Source organism: Diadema setosum, chromosome 20 (genome assembly GCF_964275005.1).
Source record: "Diadema setosum chromosome 20, eeDiaSeto1, whole genome shotgun sequence".
Lineage (NCBI taxonomy): Eukaryota > Metazoa > Echinodermata > Echinoidea > Diadematoida > Diadematidae > Diadema > Diadema setosum.
Window position 1 is genome coordinate 24,017,956 of NC_092704.1, and position 18,943 is coordinate 24,036,898.

Here is an 18,943-nt window from a genome sequence, read left to right on the forward strand (position 1 = left end):
GAAAAAATATGATCATATAAAAATTGAGTCATTTCCTTCATCATTTACGCCAAATATCTTCGAAACCATCAGAAGACATGATGACGAAATCACTTTAGTGCCGGATGACACCAATGAGCAATTCTATTCACACAAATCACATATTTTATGAACAACAAATGAACACAAACATTGGAAAGCCCTGTGTTTTCAATGATTTAAAAAAACAAACAAACAAAGAAAAAAAGAAGAAGAAGAAGAAGAAGAAGATGGCATTATCACCATATCAAAGTTACCCCAAACTTGAAGGCTCAACCTGCCATAAAAAATGACTATTCAGGCTGCTTTGATTATCTTTACTTAACTGAACAATCTGAATCCATGAACATTATTTGCCTTTTTATAGAGCCTTCGGACAAAATATAAAAACAAGCCGAAAAAACCAAAGAAAGCCATCTTGTACATTCTTTCTACCAAGCATGCTATAGCTCCTTTTCTAATTCCAATAGAAACCATCCAGGAACACTAGCAAATTGAAACAAGTCATAAATAAAGAAGCACTTGTCCACATAATGGCGGCATTTTTTTTTAACCCTTCTCATCCATAGTAAGTTGAATCTTTAACAGAGTATTGTATCATTATTGATGTTCATGTAACTATTAATGAAAAATGTCCACAACCAACAGAAACAGTCACATTAAAGGTAGCTTGTATTTGTAGGCTGGCATAGAACCAGTTGTAAGAGTTCTTACACAGCTGCATGATATACTATGAGACTACAACACACACATTTTAATTCTTAATGGCTTTATACTGTTCCCTTACATCACTTGCAATCTGTCTGTCGGCAATCTGACATGAAATGATTGACTTTGCGTCTCACCGTATTGCTTCTCGGCAAACTGCTGTAAAAAGACGCAAGTTTGTGTAAAATGCTGAAGCCAGAAGTTTGTGTCAAATTAGAGGGAGGAAGGGCACTTGTGTTGTGTTCCAATCTCACACAACCAGTGGAAGAACTGTTGGATAGCCTCGTCAGGCAGCCTGAGGGGAGGCGACCCCTACGGCCATGCTTTCAGTGAGGTTAATGCTGGGTTGGCAAATTCCTTGAAGTGATATGAAAGCCTCTTCTGAGCCAACATGCATAGAAATCTCTCTTTGTCATTCATATGATATTTCCTAAAACATTAATTGCTGGATAGCCTGAGGGTTTCAAAGCAAGTAGCCAGGAGGAGGGGGAAGGGGGGAGAGGGGGAGGGGACACTGTCATCTTAAGTGTGTCTTATTTTGTCGTTTTCGACCTCAATTTTTCTCAGCCATACTCTTGTCTGAGAGCGTATGAGAAAGGAAAAGATAGTTGCAGATATGGTGTGGAATATGGGGCAAGGAAGAATCGCGAAAATAGCCGAGAAGTTTGCTCAACTCCGGTACGAGATTTAGAACAAGCAGTGCAAGTGCTCTTTGTCTCATTTGAAGCCGACTTGACTGAATTATGACAACCACAAAATACCACATGGTTCTTGGTAAAATATCAACTAGGAGGGCCCTAGCATCACAGTAATATCCTTCCACATGAACTTGATACGGCCAAGATGTGTAATATAAGAAGTGACATCCCATCGTAGATACTATGTTGGAGTCAAACGGAGCATGATACTGGATGAGTTATTACCCTCTTCAGCTAGAGGCCCTGGGCTGGACTTGTATCTCATCAAGCATCACCTCTGATTGGGATTCAGAAAAAGCACTACCCTGTCAAACAACCGCCACTATTAAAGTGCGCCCTCTGGGTATGTTAATGCCATTTGCAGCTAGGTGAGTAATAATATCATCTGTGAATGCTACGTACAAAGTTTTCATAAAACATGGAAGGTAGAGACAATATGTTTATATAGAAGAAAGACCTGATGTTCAGATGTTCTACTCTCCAATGAATATGTATTGGACTCCCATGTGGTTATCAATCACAAATTTAACAACAATGAGAAACTGACAAGTCCTGATTTGCAAAATATTATGCTTGTCAAAGATACCGTAGACACAAGATAAATGCAATATACATATTTCACAAGTACAATGATTTCTCTCGTGGCTAAATTTGTGACTGATAACCACAGTGACAGAATAAGAAATAAGCATTCTCTACGACACAAAGAAGTTAGGATGATTTCCCACCTTCAAGGCGATAGGCATGGCATTTCCGTTATGGGAGGTAATATTCTGGGTGTGTTATTAAGATCCCAAATATCAATCTGCTCGCAAACTATGTGAAAAATAGAAATGGCACTACATATTTATGCCGTATACATTAAGGACAACAGAGGTTACCCTTCTACACACAAGACCGACTCCCTAAATTTTGTGTTCAGAGCAGTATGACATATTCCCCAAAGACTGAAAACATGGAATATTTTACACTTCATGCACTACACAACAGCGCATGAGTAAAAACATGCAAAATTCTTCCCCCAACCCTGCTCAGTGCCAGAACTTAAGAGGGGGAAAAAAAAAAATCCTCCTCTACAGTGGAAGCAAACCTTTGTAATTGTGTTCCATCCTCATGATGGGTTAACAAACTTTCCTCTTGACTTTTAATACAAGTCACTTCCATAAGGGGACTGTTTGTTTGTTTTTTTTAAAGGAAAAATGAATGAATTAAATTAGTATAAACTGCTCAGACAGGAGGAAATAAATATAATAATCATAATAATAACAAAAATTATTATTATTATATTGATAAGTATTAGCAAAAATACCACTAACAACTGTTACTATAATGATAGTAAATACACTTTACTGATCTATGCCTTTTTTTTTTTTTTTTTGACAAATACGAACATGAAATTACACAGAAATGCTCCCTGGTATAATCTGTCTCCGTATAAATGTTTATCGGAATTCAAAAGGTCGTAAGTTACAGTTCTCCGGGCCAAGGTGGAAAACCAGAAGGTCATCATCATCATCACTGTCTTTTCAGTTGCTATGACAATCTTCTGGCTCTCGAACCAAATGCCATATGGTGACGAGGCTCATCGGCCTCGTGTCTGACAGGGAGGGTCAGTCGTCTCTCTTGACAGGGATGCAAAGGTAAGATCCCGGGCTTCATCCAATTTATGTTCAGCACCCCCGGCAAATGTGACAACGCACACGGAATGACATCATCACCACCACCACCACCAAGGATAATCCTTCCGCTGACGACGACTGCAACAAATGACACAAAAAGAAAAACGCGGCACTGACAGAGGGTGTTTTCTTTCGAAGGTGGCTGCCAGTGCATTGCAGGAATCACGGTTTTGGTAAAATGCAACTGGGTGCAACAGCTGCTGTGCGGTCCAGTCGTCGTGAGCGATCGCATCGGACCAAGGGAAGGCTGTCGGTAGAACCGGTTCTCCTATTGCCTGGGAGGTGCAGGCGGCTGTCCTCTTCTTGTACCTTGAAGATGCGAGAGAGGAGGAGGGGAGGAGAGAGAGATAGAAATATGTCATGAGAAGGAAATGTCACTGAAAAATCTTTTGAACGCCATGCTGGACTCATAAATGAATGCCTTCCGTGACAACTAATGTTTGACTGGTTATCAACACATTCCATACTACCATCTTCATGCCTACTCAAGAACTCCTCTGCCCAGTTTCAGAAAACATTCGGCAGTATCTAGTGCATGCTTTAAATGCAGTCACCATGGCAACAAGTGGACGACAACCAATAAATTGAAAGAACTTCCAACGCCACCGTCATTCCAGATTACTGTCAGCTGCACTTTTTACCGACCATTTCGCGAAATCATATTTTCAATTCAATTCAATAGTTTATTTATTGAAAATTGAATTGAATTGAATTGAAATCATATGAAGTGAACTTACAAATAATCATAACTTCAGAAGAATTCTCCACACATTCTTCACACAGATGACTCCAGCTGTCTCATGCAGGCTGCACTTTGGATTTTTGGACTTGCAAGCTATTACCCATCTCATCTATTTAAAGAATCCCAGTTCAGGTTATGCATTAAGCTGTAAATGGAATCTTTCTTCTTGCCAGTGTACCTGTTGACTATTTCATATCGTTTTCATGGTGGTGTTAAGTTTACCAGCAGCTTACAGCGGCAAGCAATGAAGGAGGAAAGAAACTTTCAGCAAGAAGGGGGCTGATATTTCCATGTCATTTTTGATTTACTATTAGCCTTTTCACGAAGCAAGCAAATGTTCTTGGATTGTCACTTGTACAGCAATGTTTCCAATTGGCACAATGATATTGCCTGTTATTTCATCTTTCTTTGTCTTTTCAAACCAAAGTGACGACAAAGATATTGCGAGTTACAAGTTTCAAAGCTTGCAGTTGACCAAAAGAATGCAAATTATAAAAAAAAACAACAAAAATAAAACAGAATGAAATGATAGCATTAGCGTTAACACATTTCATCAGTATTTTGCTGCTTACCTCATTTCACCCTCAATGTGCATTTCACACACTTTGGACATTTCGCACATGCAGAGAATTTACCCTCGTTGTTCACTCTGATATCCTCACACAAAAGGTTTACAATGCATGTTCCTAGTGGCTTTTACCAAAATGTTTAGCAGCCTTTAACCCTATTTTAACTGGGCTATTTGAGACCAAGTTTTTACTGGGGGGGTCAATTTGACCCCCCCCCTTCAGATCTCGGCCGCCGATCGCGTGATCGCCACAAAATTTTGCTGATGAATTAATTATGCAAATTTACGCATGAAATAATATTTTCACCTATAACTCCATCAAAAAGAATGAAGGATTGTTAAATTTTTGTGTCAGAGTTCCTTAAGACACATAAAACCATTTTCTTGTAAAAAAAATGGCGCAAATCAAAATCAGTTTCTTTTGTTTTTTATTGTTTTGTTAATTTCTTAAGTATTTAATTGTTTTTTGACCTTTCGTTTTCTACTGTTTTTTGCCAAAATTTGTTGCAGGCACTTTTTCAAGCTTATCTACATTAGAATTGATTAATTTCAATGTTCAATAGTTGAAATAACCTAATTCATATCAAACAAAAAAACACAATTTGCATTGGATTTGCACACGGAATCATGAATTTGAGCTGTTTTCGGGTTGACGTGCATATGCAAAACATTGCATAACTTCAGAACGGTGTACCCGGATGTCGCAAATTTGGTCTCAAAATATGCGGGAGACTTCAATGAAAAAAGTCATGAAACGACGCGGCGAAATCTTTGCGCGTTGCGGAATCGTTGCGCGAAATGTCGAGGGGGGGTCAATTTGACCCCACCCCCCCGTTAAAATAGGGTTAAAGGGGATGGCTAGTAAGTGATCAGTGGGAATCAGTGGGAATGCTGGGGGATGATTGTTCCAATCCTTGTAGGATTCATTTAAGAGTACATTATGTATCTATTGTTGTGTGAAAATTATTTGCTTCAGAATGGTCTCATATTCAAGTAATGTGCAGTTTAATGTATCCAGGTTAGCATGCCTGTACAGTGATGGGGCGATTAAACTGCACATTACTTGAATATGAGACCATTCTGAAGCAAATCATTTTCTCACAACAATAGATATTTGATGTACTCTTTAATGAATCCTACAAGGATTGGAACAATCATCCCCCAGCATTCCCACTGATTCCCACTGATCAGTTACTAGCCATCCCCTTTAAAGTTGATTTCAATTCCATTCCTGAATGTCACCCACTGCCAAGTTTGTGGCAAACTTTTGGCCAACTCTCTTGGTCCGTTACTATTGTGTGACAGGACATGAAGAGTGGTGGAGGGGTACAAAGGCACGATGGGAGGGGGGCAGAAGGGGAGACAAGGAATCATTAATAAGCCAGTTCGGAGTTAGCTCATGGGCACATTGGTCCGAATGACCTTTCCTTTTTCTCAGTCGGTTAGGGGCACTTCAATCGTTTTAGAGCGACATAATGCGTAAGCTTTACATAACAATTTATGGAATTCATTGATCCTGTTCAAACAAAGAATGAACTTGCGTCGACCAGATGACCAGAATGATCCGTGAATTAACAGTTGGGAAAGCATCCATTTCGTTATTTTACATTGGGTGTATTGACGATCTCTTTCTATTGATATTGCCAAATACCACTTTTGCTGCCAGGTGGATGTGCTGGCAAGCAGCATTTATAAGTATTTCATGAATAATCATTACATTACAGATGCTTATCCCAGTGAAATTAAAAACCAACATGCCTGTTGGTCCGAATGACCTTGTTTCTGCTCATGCGCAAAGTGGAACTCCGAACTGGCTTATTGGTATCTACTCCCCCAAACCATTTCCCTCCCGTTCTGTCTGTCTGTATCTCTCTCTCTTTCTTTCTTTCTCTCCCTTTTTCTTTCTCTTGCTCTCTTCCTCTGCCTTGTATTTCTATATGCACATACACACATCCACACAGAAACAAACAAAATGATAAAACAAAACAATGACAAGTTGATATTTCCACCTTTGTCAAAAACACAGTTTGCAAAAAGTTGTAGAATCTGTGGGAAGAAACTGGTTAACAACAACAAATTTGGTGCTATGGATACATTTCTCAGTGAGGTGCTGTAGGGATTAACTTTCCGAATACACTTGTGAATTCTTAACTCAAATCAGACAGGATATTCAACAAATATTTCAAAAGCAGAGCAGATTCATGATATAAAAATGTCTTTCAAAGTAAATTGCTACTCCACATTCAAGTTAATTTTGATCATTAGAGTAAAATTAAAAAACAATGGTTCGTATGAAAAAAAAAAAGTTAAATCAGACTGTCTCGATTCAAAATTTTGTGTAAAAGACACCTTTTCGACAGATTGAAATTAGGTACATGAATGTAGAAAATGAGATGAGGTAGCCATGTGTGAAGTGTGCATGCATGTGTGTATGCGTGTGTGTGTGTGAGTGTGTGTGTGTTGCGTTGTGTATAGGGGAGGTGGTATACATGTACTTGTCTGCATTTATTATGTTGTATAATTTGTACATCTATGTTATGCTCCATGTAAATATGTTACACCTTGCCATATACTGTAGTGTATTGTGTAAAGGGGCCCCGACCACAAGCTGTGCTTCACTGGCGTCCCAAACCTATCATTCTGAATTTTTGAAAAAAATAAATAAATAAAGCATTTACTGGTATGTAGAGATTCGTATGTTAATGAAACAGTGGTATTAGTGACAACTTTTGTATGCAAAGTGAATGAGGTAAAGATGACTAACTCACAGCTTCCCCACTTCCTTTGACACAGTAGCATCATCTTTTGGTTGATAACTTAGCAACAGTGCCTGCCTCCCCTCCCCCCTCCCCCCTCCCACCCACATATAGGGTACTCAGTGCCAAGTTACTGCAACTCTACAAGCAGTCATTTTTCAAAACAGACAAAATTTATTCTCGTTCCAGTTAAAAAAAAAAAAAAGGAAATTCAGTGAATTTCTGTCTGGCAGCAAGTGACAGAGTTGTGAAGCGACAAAATTATCACTTCCTCAAAATTGCACGTATTGCCAACAATACCACTGTTTCATGCACAAAAATCACCGTTGAGAATTGCCAGTTACTTCCGACAATGGCATACGACGCATGCTCGGCTTTAAAGTGTAAATCCACACCACGCTCACGATTGGCTCGAATAAACAGGGTTGAAATCAGACGTACAGTATGTACGGTATGGTGGAAGTTTTCACACAAATCAATCATAGCATAAGAAAGTAACAGAATTACTTCAAATTTCCAATGTTTTCACGAAAGGGAATACGAGTGGCCATGTATTCAACTTGCTGGTGTGATTATGTCATCACCTAAAATAGTCTCCCATTGAACAGTACACAAATCTGCATTCAATTTCCTTTTCAACATAAAATCGATTTCAATACTTTTGTGCACAAACAAGCACAGGGATAGTTGTGAGGTGATGGCATCACGGCCCCTTCCAATTTGTACGTATTCAGTGAAAGCGTGGAACTTTAAGATTCCACAAATTTTCTGATTTTGATCAAACTTCTATAATTCTGTCCATCTGATTTTACTCTATTTGTTAAAGTCAACGTGACGATAGTGTGGAGTTGCATTTTAAGTTCAAGGCATTCCGTATTAGTATTGAACATAAGACCTGTTGCCAACGAAAACAAAGGAGGGTACACCCTTTCCTAATAAAATATTAGTTTTAAGGGAACCAAACAAATAATAATAATAATAATAATAATAATAATAATAATAATAATAATAATAATAATAATAATAATAATAATAATAATAATAATAATAATAATAATAATAACAACAACAACAACAACAACAATAATAATAATAATAATAATAATAATAATAATAATAATAATAATAACAACAACAACAATAACAATAATAATAATAATAATAATAATAATAATAATAATAATAATAACAATAATAACAACAACAATAATAATAATAATAATAATAATAATAATAATAATAATAATAATACCACTTAAGAGGATATTGTCTTGATCAATTGTAACAAACAAAATGAATCAATGAACGAAGTAAAGGCATGAAACAGCAGTCATTCTAAATGATCTGAGTTTGTTTCCTCACATCATTAAACTATCATATGCAAGAACTCATAATCAGTATAATATAAACTCATAGGATTATGACAAATGTCATACTATACATAAATCAGCATTAAAGGGGGCATTTCACCAAATATCATGTTGGTTCAGTAAATACAGCAATATTTAGTAGTAGATCACATCAGCGAAGTTTGAGGAAAACCGGAGGATCCATTCAATAGCTGTGAATTTTTAAAGTGGGAATAACAAAGTGGTGCCATTGCTGGATGAAAAGATTGCCCAAATCTGGACAATCACAGCAAAATGATATAAAGAAAATATGAAGAGAATTTTGTATAATTTCATTTTTCTAGGATAATGAAAGAGCAATTGGTTCACCTCTTCTAGAAAGCAAAGGGAATAACATTACCCTGTAACATCTGCCACAAACAAAGGAAGGTAAATTTTGTGGAATTCTTATTTCTTTCATTGTATTGTTATTTTGCAGTGATGTCACAAACTGTTGTAATATTCTCATCCAGCAATGGCTGCATTAAAACTTTTGAAATTCATAATTTTGAACGAATTGTCCAATTTCACAGATTTCACAGATGTGTTCTACTACAGTAATACGTGTATTGCTGCATTCACTCAATCCACATATATAGTTGAGTCAACTTCCCCTTTAACAGATCCAAAATATGGTGTCAAATGAAGCAGTGGCGAGTTGACAAGATCCTCAACACTAAACAATTTCTTTCATGATCTTCCCCAGATGTTGCTATCATATGCAACCAATAATACACTTCTTGCTCTAAATCACTTTGGTTACTGTATACGCCATATATTTCGCGAGTCTAAATTTTCACGAATCGGGAATTCCCGACGATTTCGCAAGTGGTTAAATTCGCGATCGTGGAGTCTGTACTGAATGGAGAAGTGTACACACGTATGTCACATTCACATCGGGATCAGAGTCAATATTTTCGCGTGTCTTTAATTTTGCGAATAGCACCTGACTTGCGAAATTTGCGAAAATAAAAACCTCGCAAAATATTCGGCGTATACAGTATCTGAGTAAAACTGAGAAAAGTGCAAGTTATTGTAAAAAGCTTATGAGATAAAAGAAGACATGCAGCATCTTCAAATACTGTAAAACGAGAAACATTCGCGGCATGAAACTTTCGCAAGTTGCCAGCCAAAATCAAAAAATTCCGAGTATAGTGTACATGTACTGGATTGTGTAGACAAAAACTTTTGTGTGAATTTTACTTTCGTTAAGCATGGCTCCTAGTGAAATTTGCGGAAGTTTCATGCACAAGAAATTCCTGGTTATACAGTAAAAGGCAAAAAAAAGATCATATTATAATAACTGCAAACTACATGCATAAACATGAACAAAAGAAAAACGAGACCATGAAAATGTACCATATTCACCTAACGAAATACACCTGAAATTTCAAAAAACACACAATGCAAGAAAGTCTTGATTAGAAATCACGATGCAACAAAATTCAAGCAAAACTTACACAATCAAACTAGGAAGTGAAATACCCATGGCATTGAATATCTATGGAAGCCAACAAAATGAACTCCCCCATGCCATGACATGACAGACTTGTAACAGTGACTCAAAATTATTGTAATATTGACATAAAAACAAAGGAAATCACACAGCAGTGTGTGACTGTTTTTCTGGCAGTCTCACTTAAAGGGTGTGTACAGTTCTGGTCGAGGTGAGAATTTAGCATTTAACGTTTTGCGAGATATTCAGAAACCACTCTATGAGATGTCAAAGAGCATGCAATTCTAAGGGGTATCAAAAGTTTATTTGATGAAAATCGGTTTTGGAATTGCTGAAATATCCAAATTCAAAGTGAAACAAAGAGATCCTAATTTGAAAATCAATTTTCATCATATAAACGTTGAATCCTTCTTAAAATTACACGCTCTTTCATATTTCATAAGAGGTTTCTCATTATCTCACTTAGGAATGTTCAAAATATGAATCCCACCTCAACCAGTACTGTACAGTCCCTTTAAATGGTGAGTCTGGCAACAAGTGGAAAGTTGTTTAAGAGGGGAAAAAAACCATGTTTACTTTTATTTTCTATTCACATCAAGAAAACACGAGCCTGTTGCCATAATCCAAGATGTTCTCGAAGATCATAAAAAGCATTAAGTTTGTTGTGATTGCCTCTAAATTATGTTTTCATTTTTTCTTCTACATAAATCAGAGTATGGAATGTTAGTTGATAATAATGCTGTTTCCCTGGTATAAACTGAAAGAATGAATGGGGTTTCAACCATACCATTCCCTTCAAAAAGATACTATTCTCATTCTCATGATACACTTCCACGTGCGTTTCTCTGGGATCTGTACAGGCGTTTGGCAACCCATGCAAGGGGGGACACGGGGAGGGGACACTCACCATTGGAATGTGCGTTCACTTGCTCTGACGTAAAGTACATGGCAGAGTCTAATGTTGGGGAGGGGTGGATAGTGAGATTGCATGGGTGGTGGTGGTTGGAGGGGGGAAGTGGGCGTGGCAGGGAGAAGCAGAGAAAAGGAGCAGGGAGGGCAGTAAAGAAATATTACTTGGTCAAGTATTACTAGAGGAGAGACTGAAGAACTACTATGGTATGCCCTAGAACTGGCTTTACCTCGGTATAAACATCAGAAGAACAACAAGTCTTCAATCTAAAAGTCTCAAATAGCAGAGCATAGTGTTTGTAGTAATATTACAAATTGGAAGATTTCTGCACACTTGTTAGAGATGAAACCATCTTTTGCATTTTCAAAACGGTGTGCCAACAAATCTTTCTGACTGCATGTGAAACAGTACATAAGTTCCCTCACTTGTCTGTCAAGGTAAACATAATAAAATCAAATTGGCAATAAAAAAGAAGCATAATATACCACTATGAAAAATTATGCCACAACTATCGATTGCACTGTTCACAAAACAAAAAAAAAAAACAAACACACGAAAATATTACATCGATTGTGCCTGACTTATACCGTTTGCTGACTACTGCTAGTAACCTGGGTTGAACAATAAGGAGCTAGACAGCAAGTATATTTATAAACAAACAAATAGGAAATAAATGGGCCATTCTAAGATTTCCTTTTTGTAGTGATTTTAATAAAACTTCACTTCTATTTCAAGAGGCATTTTTTTTTTCTCTCTCTACTGTAGTATCAAAATCTGATGTAAGCATAAACATGGATTCTACTTTAGAAGTGTGCTCCAACCTGCTTCAGTACTCTACCTCAAATACTGTCTCCTTTTTCTGTTACTTTTCTTTTTTTTTTTTTTTTGGGGGGGGGGGTCTTGTCATCTGTGGTTTTGGATATTCTATTTCGGTTCTAAACCTTAACAGAGGTGTGCAGCTGTAACCTGTAATATGCTTCCACAGTTTTGGCATCAGATCAGCTACAATGTGGAAGCATATACATGAATAAGACATGGGATCCTACAGCACTCTGCCTAAGGATCATGACTATGGAGCAGGTGTACCATAGTTCTTTTTCTTCCTACAGGTGGCTATTAATGCAGCTTCCCATAACAGTAGCAGCACCACCTATGGTGTAAGCAACTACTCCACCTAACTAAATGAGGGATAGAGAAATACACGTGGCTGGTAAAGATTTGCCCAATATGCTGCATCATAAGAGGGTGACTAACAGGGCGCCCTTACTCTATCCTCCCCCCCCCCCCCAACAAACTTGCAGACAAACAAATTCACAATCAACCAAGCTAACACATACAGTTTAGGAATGGGACCCTTCATTAAAACACCCAAATTGTATGTTTATGATGCATAATATACTTCCAGACTTGTTTACATTTTCTTCAGGTATTCACCCCAAAGGGGTCATTGTGGCTCAGAGTGTGCATCCACAGAATGCCAATCTCGAGGTCCCTAGTTAAAACCATTCAGTAAAAGTGGTTGCGCCCCCAGGCAAGGAAATATCATATCCACTGATACAGAAATAAGTGTTCACTGCTGAACAGACAGGTTCATTTGCATATTTTGTGCAGATGAAGCTCTGTAATACCTGTGATGCGGAGAAGACAAAAACATATCTCTGAGGAGAGCAAATTTGTATGGAGATCTCTGATGGTGGCTCAAAGTGGAGAAACAGTTAGACCTACTTTGGTGACAACATCTAGATACACAGATCACTTGTCTACGTTAAATTACCCGTATAGGACGATTTACTGTAAAAGTGGAAATTTTCGCGGTGTTGAAATTTTCGCGCATTTCGCGCAACCAGAAACTAGCGCGAAAATAAAAACACGCGAATATTTTTGCTTGCCATACGTTCCTGTGCGTGATGTCTTGATTCCGCGGAATTAAAAACACGCGAAACTCTTCTGACCCGGCCTAGCACGAAAAATTAGTCGCGCAAAAATATCCACTTTTACAGTACCTGCACAGACGCCCTTACATTACCATATCCTGTCTACACTGACCGCTTCCTTGCTTCCTTGAAGGCAGTCCGTACATGACAGGTTTGCTCGTTACTGACAGAGAAACATGTACCTATAAATAAAGAACTTAATGTCATTTTTTTTTTTAAACACATTTACTCATCTTTTTACCTCATGGGACGGATACTCACTTTGCCTGTTCTGCTGCTTGCTCGGGTACGTCTTTTGGGTTTTCTTGAACGGAGGAGGATCGGGGAAGCGAGTTGGTGGGTGGAAGTTGAACCGCCCCTCAAAGTTATCTGTTGTAAGAGAATGGCGACAGGAAAACATTTACAAGGATGTATTGCTGTTACCAAAACTATAGCAAATCACACCCATGTGAAGAATCTCAACTACTCAATGTTATTTTCCTTCCAGCCCAACAGAACTCACAAAAGCTTCCACAAAACAAACAGTAAAGTAAGAAAGATTATGATAACATAGGGGTGAGCTCTAACGAACCTTCAAGATCAAAGGACAAAGGTCTGTAACAGTGGGATTAAAAAAAAAAAAAATCCTTATTGCTATGACATTTCAATTATCCATGTAAAAACATCCATCACATGTATCAAAAAGAGAGGTCTTAACCCAGTGACTACAAGGACTATAAATGTCATTAACCCTATGGAAATTACAATATTATATCAAAAAGACGAAAGGATAGTAGCTGGACTACATCAGCTGCCTTTACACTACGGCACAACTGAACATAGTGATGGTATTGGGATATACCCTTTTGTCCTAATGTGACTGTTTTATGTTTTGGTGAACTAAACTCTGCAGCTTCATACAAATGAAATATCTCATGCAGTAACACACATCATTCAAGTTCACGATCCTGGGGTTTTAAAAAGATATGAAGTTTTGGACATGACATTCAGGCTAAATGAATGAAATATCGTTTGGATTGTGACTTATTAATAAAAAAAAAATTAAATAAACATCATAATAACTGAAACTAAAAACCCATCAAGGAACATTTAAATACTAAAAAAGCATAAATATCTCTCAGCATAATGTTCACATTTTTGGAAAACCTATATTTTTTTTTTAATTATGCTAAAAAAAAAAAAAATCCCAAAACAAGCCAGCAACACACTTGAAAGCTCTGATTATCTTTGTTTGCAAGATATTACAACCAAAATGTCATCACACCGCATATTTAAAAGTCAGTCTACAAATTTTACTTCATAAATCTTTAATACCTATTAAAGTTGTTGTCCCTCATCATTTTGAAGGAAGAAATTGCAACTCTAATTCATATCACGGGAAGTTTCCCCTTTGATTTGATACCAGCTAATGTGACGAAACTATTTATGGGATTGCATGATAAAATAGCTTGCTTGGAGCAAATCTGTGTGCTAGTATATTTGATACAGTCTCCTTTATCAAAATTTGCAAACAGATGTGGGGTTGGAAAGAATGCATCTATATGAAGCTTTCCACTCCACTGGCTACCAGTAAAAGAAATTTTCATTTCGAATATGGACATTGTTGAGCCATGGCTCCACACCAATCAAAGGCTGACGTTTCTGTGTTACAGAGAAAAAGAAACAAAAAGAGCTATTACACAGTTCACTACGACACAAAGGATATGACCTTTAACGCATGGATTACCAGATTATATCACACTGAATAGGCCTAGTAAAATGAAGTGAAATATTGATTTCGGAGAAACTGCTATCCGTCCATTTTGTATACTGCACATATACAACATGTATTAATTGTACATTTTGAGATTTTGGTAAAACTTGCTATGAGGAATCACATGCATGCTTCTTATTAAACGGAAATTTAATAATTTCAAACTGCTTTTGGTCTTTCATGTCTTTGGGGGATGAAGGTGAATTACAAAACTCACATGTTTTGTTTTGTTTTGTTTTATTTTGCTGTAGTCTTTAAGAATAAACCTTTTCAGTCAAATCAACTTATATTGGTTTGTTTTGTTATATTTTTTGTTTGTTTTTCGCTCAACTTTAATGCTCTGAGGGTAACATGTTGACGAGTGACATACACTGTGGTACAAATTCACGAAGGTGGTTAAAACATGGTTTAAACCCAGAACATGGTACAAATTTAGACCATGGTCTAAAATAAGCATGAAATGGGCGTGCTTTTGGTATGCACGTATCAATGCGCATTTGTTACTGGATGCAGTTGGCGTACGCAATTGTATTTATGCTGAAAAAATTTGCATAAAACCATGGTTTGAATTTATACCATCTTCTTGAATTTGGGCCTTTATATGTCTGTATTAAAAGCCCTTTTTGCAAATGAAGCAGATACATATCTCACAATAAATAATAAAATACTAATAAAGTAAAATACCATGCCAATAGAGCAAAGGTAAAACCTGATGTTTGTAATTAATAAATGACCAGACAGTGTTGTAGCATAACACTGCGAGGCAAAGACAAGTGAATTGTCTTGTATCATATCAAATGTGACCCGCTACAACAAAAGGATCCTAAAGTCGCTGACGGCTGAGCCAAGAAAATCGAGTTTGAAGTCACATCATCAAAATTGGTCAAAACAATCGGATTTCTGTTTTTGGCATAATTTTGTAGTCTAATGTTTTGTCTATCATCTGCCGAAATTTTGAAGCTAAATGATTAAAGGAAAGGCAAGAAATCAGCGTTTTTCTAGGCCATGATTTTCTGACTTTCAACGTAACAGAAACGTGTCATCAGGTTTGGATTTAGCGCCGCAGCTAGACTCCGCCCCTAGCAACGAGGGAGTGATCTTATTGGTCAGTGAGTGGCATCCTGATTACTGATTGGTCGTGCGTAGACCGCTGGCGCTAAGCTTGAATGAACATCGAGGAGGTCGCTAGCGGAGCATGCCTTCTATTGTCAAGCGGTGAAAACTGTCTCGCCTCCCCTTGATCATAATAGCGTCAGAAGGAAAACTTTGAAGGCGTTTTTCTCTTAACTCTGATTTCTTCAACCACTTGACATGTGCTAATAAAATCATTGATATCTCCGCAACCGAGTACTTTTATGGGTTGTGCTATATACGAAATTAAAGTAGAAGAGTAAGGGAATAATGTCATGCCATTTTCAGAAAATTGTCCTCCCCCGACTTTCGGATCCTTTTGTTGTAGCAGGTCACAAATTTTCACCGACACTGTATGCTTAATACCCGGTATGCAAAAATAATTGTGAAACTACTCTCCGTCGAAGGTTTTGACTTTAATAGTCCTAGACAAAATAACTTGTGACATTTCCAAAAAGAGATTCGTCACAGGTCAGCAGAGGGTGTGTGTGTGTGTGCATATGTGTGAGTCTGTGTGTGTGTGTGTGAAGAACAGGAACAGTTGGAACAGTGTGAGCAGGTTTTCGGGAATGGATCACAAATCATTGCATTGCAGTGGCATGGCGACAGTCGTAGTGGTGTGCGCGATGATTAATCAAACTCGTATTCGGCTGGGCTAAGTCGACTTAAGCCCAGTAGCCTCCTGCTCCAGTAATTAGGGGCAGGAAGTTTGAGGCACAATGGCAATCAACTTGACATCCATACAAAGTGTGTGATGTTATGAGGTTGATAACCATGGCAAAACAATTCACTGAAGAAATATATTTATGTGCAAGAAATGATATGTCCTATATCATATCTCAAGTCTCAACGAAAAGACAACTTCCTTGGTTAGACATGATATTTAAAATGTGTTCCTGTACACCTACTGTCAATTTAATAACGTTGGATAAATGTTGGATTGTGTAAATGTCTATTAGTGTAACGGTCTACAGTACATGAATGAAAAGATTCATATTTACATTAACCCACTGAGGACGAGTCCCGAGTATACTCTGGCAGGTGTCAATGGGAAACACATGTTGTAGCAAACTCAGCCCATCCTCAACAAGTTAACAAGATCAGATGGCTAAAAAATGCTGGGAAAAAAAGCCCAACAAAATAACACAGCCTTATTCCATTGCACGGCTTTGACTCCATCATTCTTTTCTTTTCTTGTTTCCAGATATCCTGACATCTTCTCTTGCATATATATGTCTTTGTGTCAGCTTGCGTCGATGTCTACAAATGTTCTTGTGGACGTGTTTGCAGCAGAATTGCACAACCAATCATTAAGACCGGAATTGTTACAGCTTCTTTCTAAAGCACTAGTTCTGCATCAAGCCCAAAAACTACAGTAAAGCCCCTTGAATTGTGGCTATGAATTTTCATTTCACTTTCTTCTCTATAAAGAGTTTCCCCAAAGAGAGAGAGAGAGAGAGAGAGAGGAAATGACTCAAAGTAAAAGTATTATTATTGAAGATTCAATTCTTTCCTCTAGCAGTTTATAAAAGCATTTCCTCATGAGGCAAGATACTCCAAATAGAAGAGGAAAGCGGCAAGTCACTCCAAATCAACCTACAAGTGTACAAGTACGATGAAGTTTCCCCCCCCCCCAAAAAAAAAAAAAAAAAAAAAAATGTGCCAACATATCAGTCTACCATCAATAGACGTGGTTGCCGAGCTGGCAGGTTATTGTCGTCTTTTACGGTTTGATTGCCAAAATTGAAATTCACAGCACATTCACATGCACAAAAAAAAAAACAACAACAACAAACAAAAAAAAACACACACACACACACACATCACAATTTCAAAATCAAAGCAAAATCTAAAATATTAGGTGGCATTGAACAGCCTGGAAATGCTTGTCCACTTTTCTATGTATAAATTTCCAGATATTGCTTTCACAGTACAGTTGGGGGTTCCTCAATCACAAGCCATTTAAATCTACATAAATCTTCATACACTGTACATGTACATGTAGATAGCAACAAGCTGTAAACCTATTTGGTTTAGCTGCCATCTTTTATGGTGATGCCGATTTCAGCCCTACCTGGGGAGGCTTCAGTATTTTTAACAATAGACTCATTGCGTACCCCATTGAATTATCTTTTCTTCTCATTTTGGTAGCCCCCCTCCCCCATTCAGTTATGGCCAACATTTGTACAGTGCACTGTTTTACAACCAAATATGATTTGTAGATCTACACCTGCATACAATAAATAAGATTCCTAGTCTGACATAACTGTGTGCCTATCTTTGGATGTAATTTTGGAGGAAGTTGAGCAGACTCATTGAGGAAGATGACTGCTCAAGTTTTTAAACGCAAAATTCACCACAAACTTCTATTCATGGACCACGATGAATGAGTACCACTTATATACCACTTTTTCTTTAATACCAGTACATACGGAAGTGACTGACGTTACTTGAAAATTTACAAACCTTAAAAAGTTCAAGTAGAATTTTTGTAGTGCTTATTTTGCACTGGTAAACCGGATATTGATTGTCTGAATTATAACGACATATTTACAATACAACATGCATTTGAATGCATCAACATAATTATACAGTCAACCTTGCTCAAGTAGACCTCGCAAAGGTCGAATAATCGCCTATAAAGTTGAAGGTGTTTTCAAGTCCTCTTCTCTTTATATTCTACTGATTTTAATCCCTCATAAGTCAAATTTTCTCAACATCGAAGCTATTTCTTCAGTCCAAATAGATTCGACTTAGGCCAGGTTGACTGTACTCTCTATGTCCAATTTGAAATTACAAGATGCACTAATCAGAAAGCCCCACAACAACAGAGGCTGCGCCTCTTCTATACCTGATGTGCAATACCATTATATTCCCGTAAAAAGTCCCACTGGTGACAAATCTCCCAGCACCTACCTGTTGAGTGCAGGCTACCCAGGCCGTACACGTAGCCATTGCACCCGTTAAACCCCCAACGGCGATTTCCACTCATGACTGCCGCAGTTTAGTCGTCCTTTCTTCTCTCTTTTTTTTTTTTTTCTCAGTCGGCTCGATCTTGAATCTCAGACGTCTTCCCAGTCAAAATGTAACTCATTCTTCGTCTATTTCTGTCTCTTCTTTATCCCCTGTGAGGACTGCCTTTCAAGCTGCCCACAACCTTACAACCCATACCAGCGAGTGAGACATAAGGAAACACTCTCTT

General features: G+C 37.7%; 1 protein-coding gene across 2 annotated transcripts in view; it reads right to left on the minus strand.

Annotated features, from left to right (window-relative positions):
• Positions 1 to 3,223: 3,223 nt before the first annotated feature.
• LOC140243820 (uncharacterized) overlaps positions 3,224 to 18,943 on the minus strand; it is a 61,429-nt gene continuing 45,709 nt past the window's right edge. Inside the window, exons 5-7 of one of the 2 annotated variants that reach the window (XM_072323487.1) lie at positions 13,119 to 13,226; positions 10,921 to 10,968; positions 3,224 to 3,412 (exon numbers count right to left, since the gene is read on the minus strand). In XM_072323487.1, coding sequence (XP_072179588.1) covers positions 3,372 to 3,412; positions 10,921 to 10,968; positions 13,119 to 13,226 — 197 coding nt within the window. In that variant the 3' untranslated portion in view covers positions 3,224 to 3,371. The remainder of the gene's footprint in view (positions 3,413 to 10,920; positions 10,969 to 13,118; positions 13,227 to 18,943) is intronic. The other variant, XM_072323486.1, reaches the window with a different exon arrangement.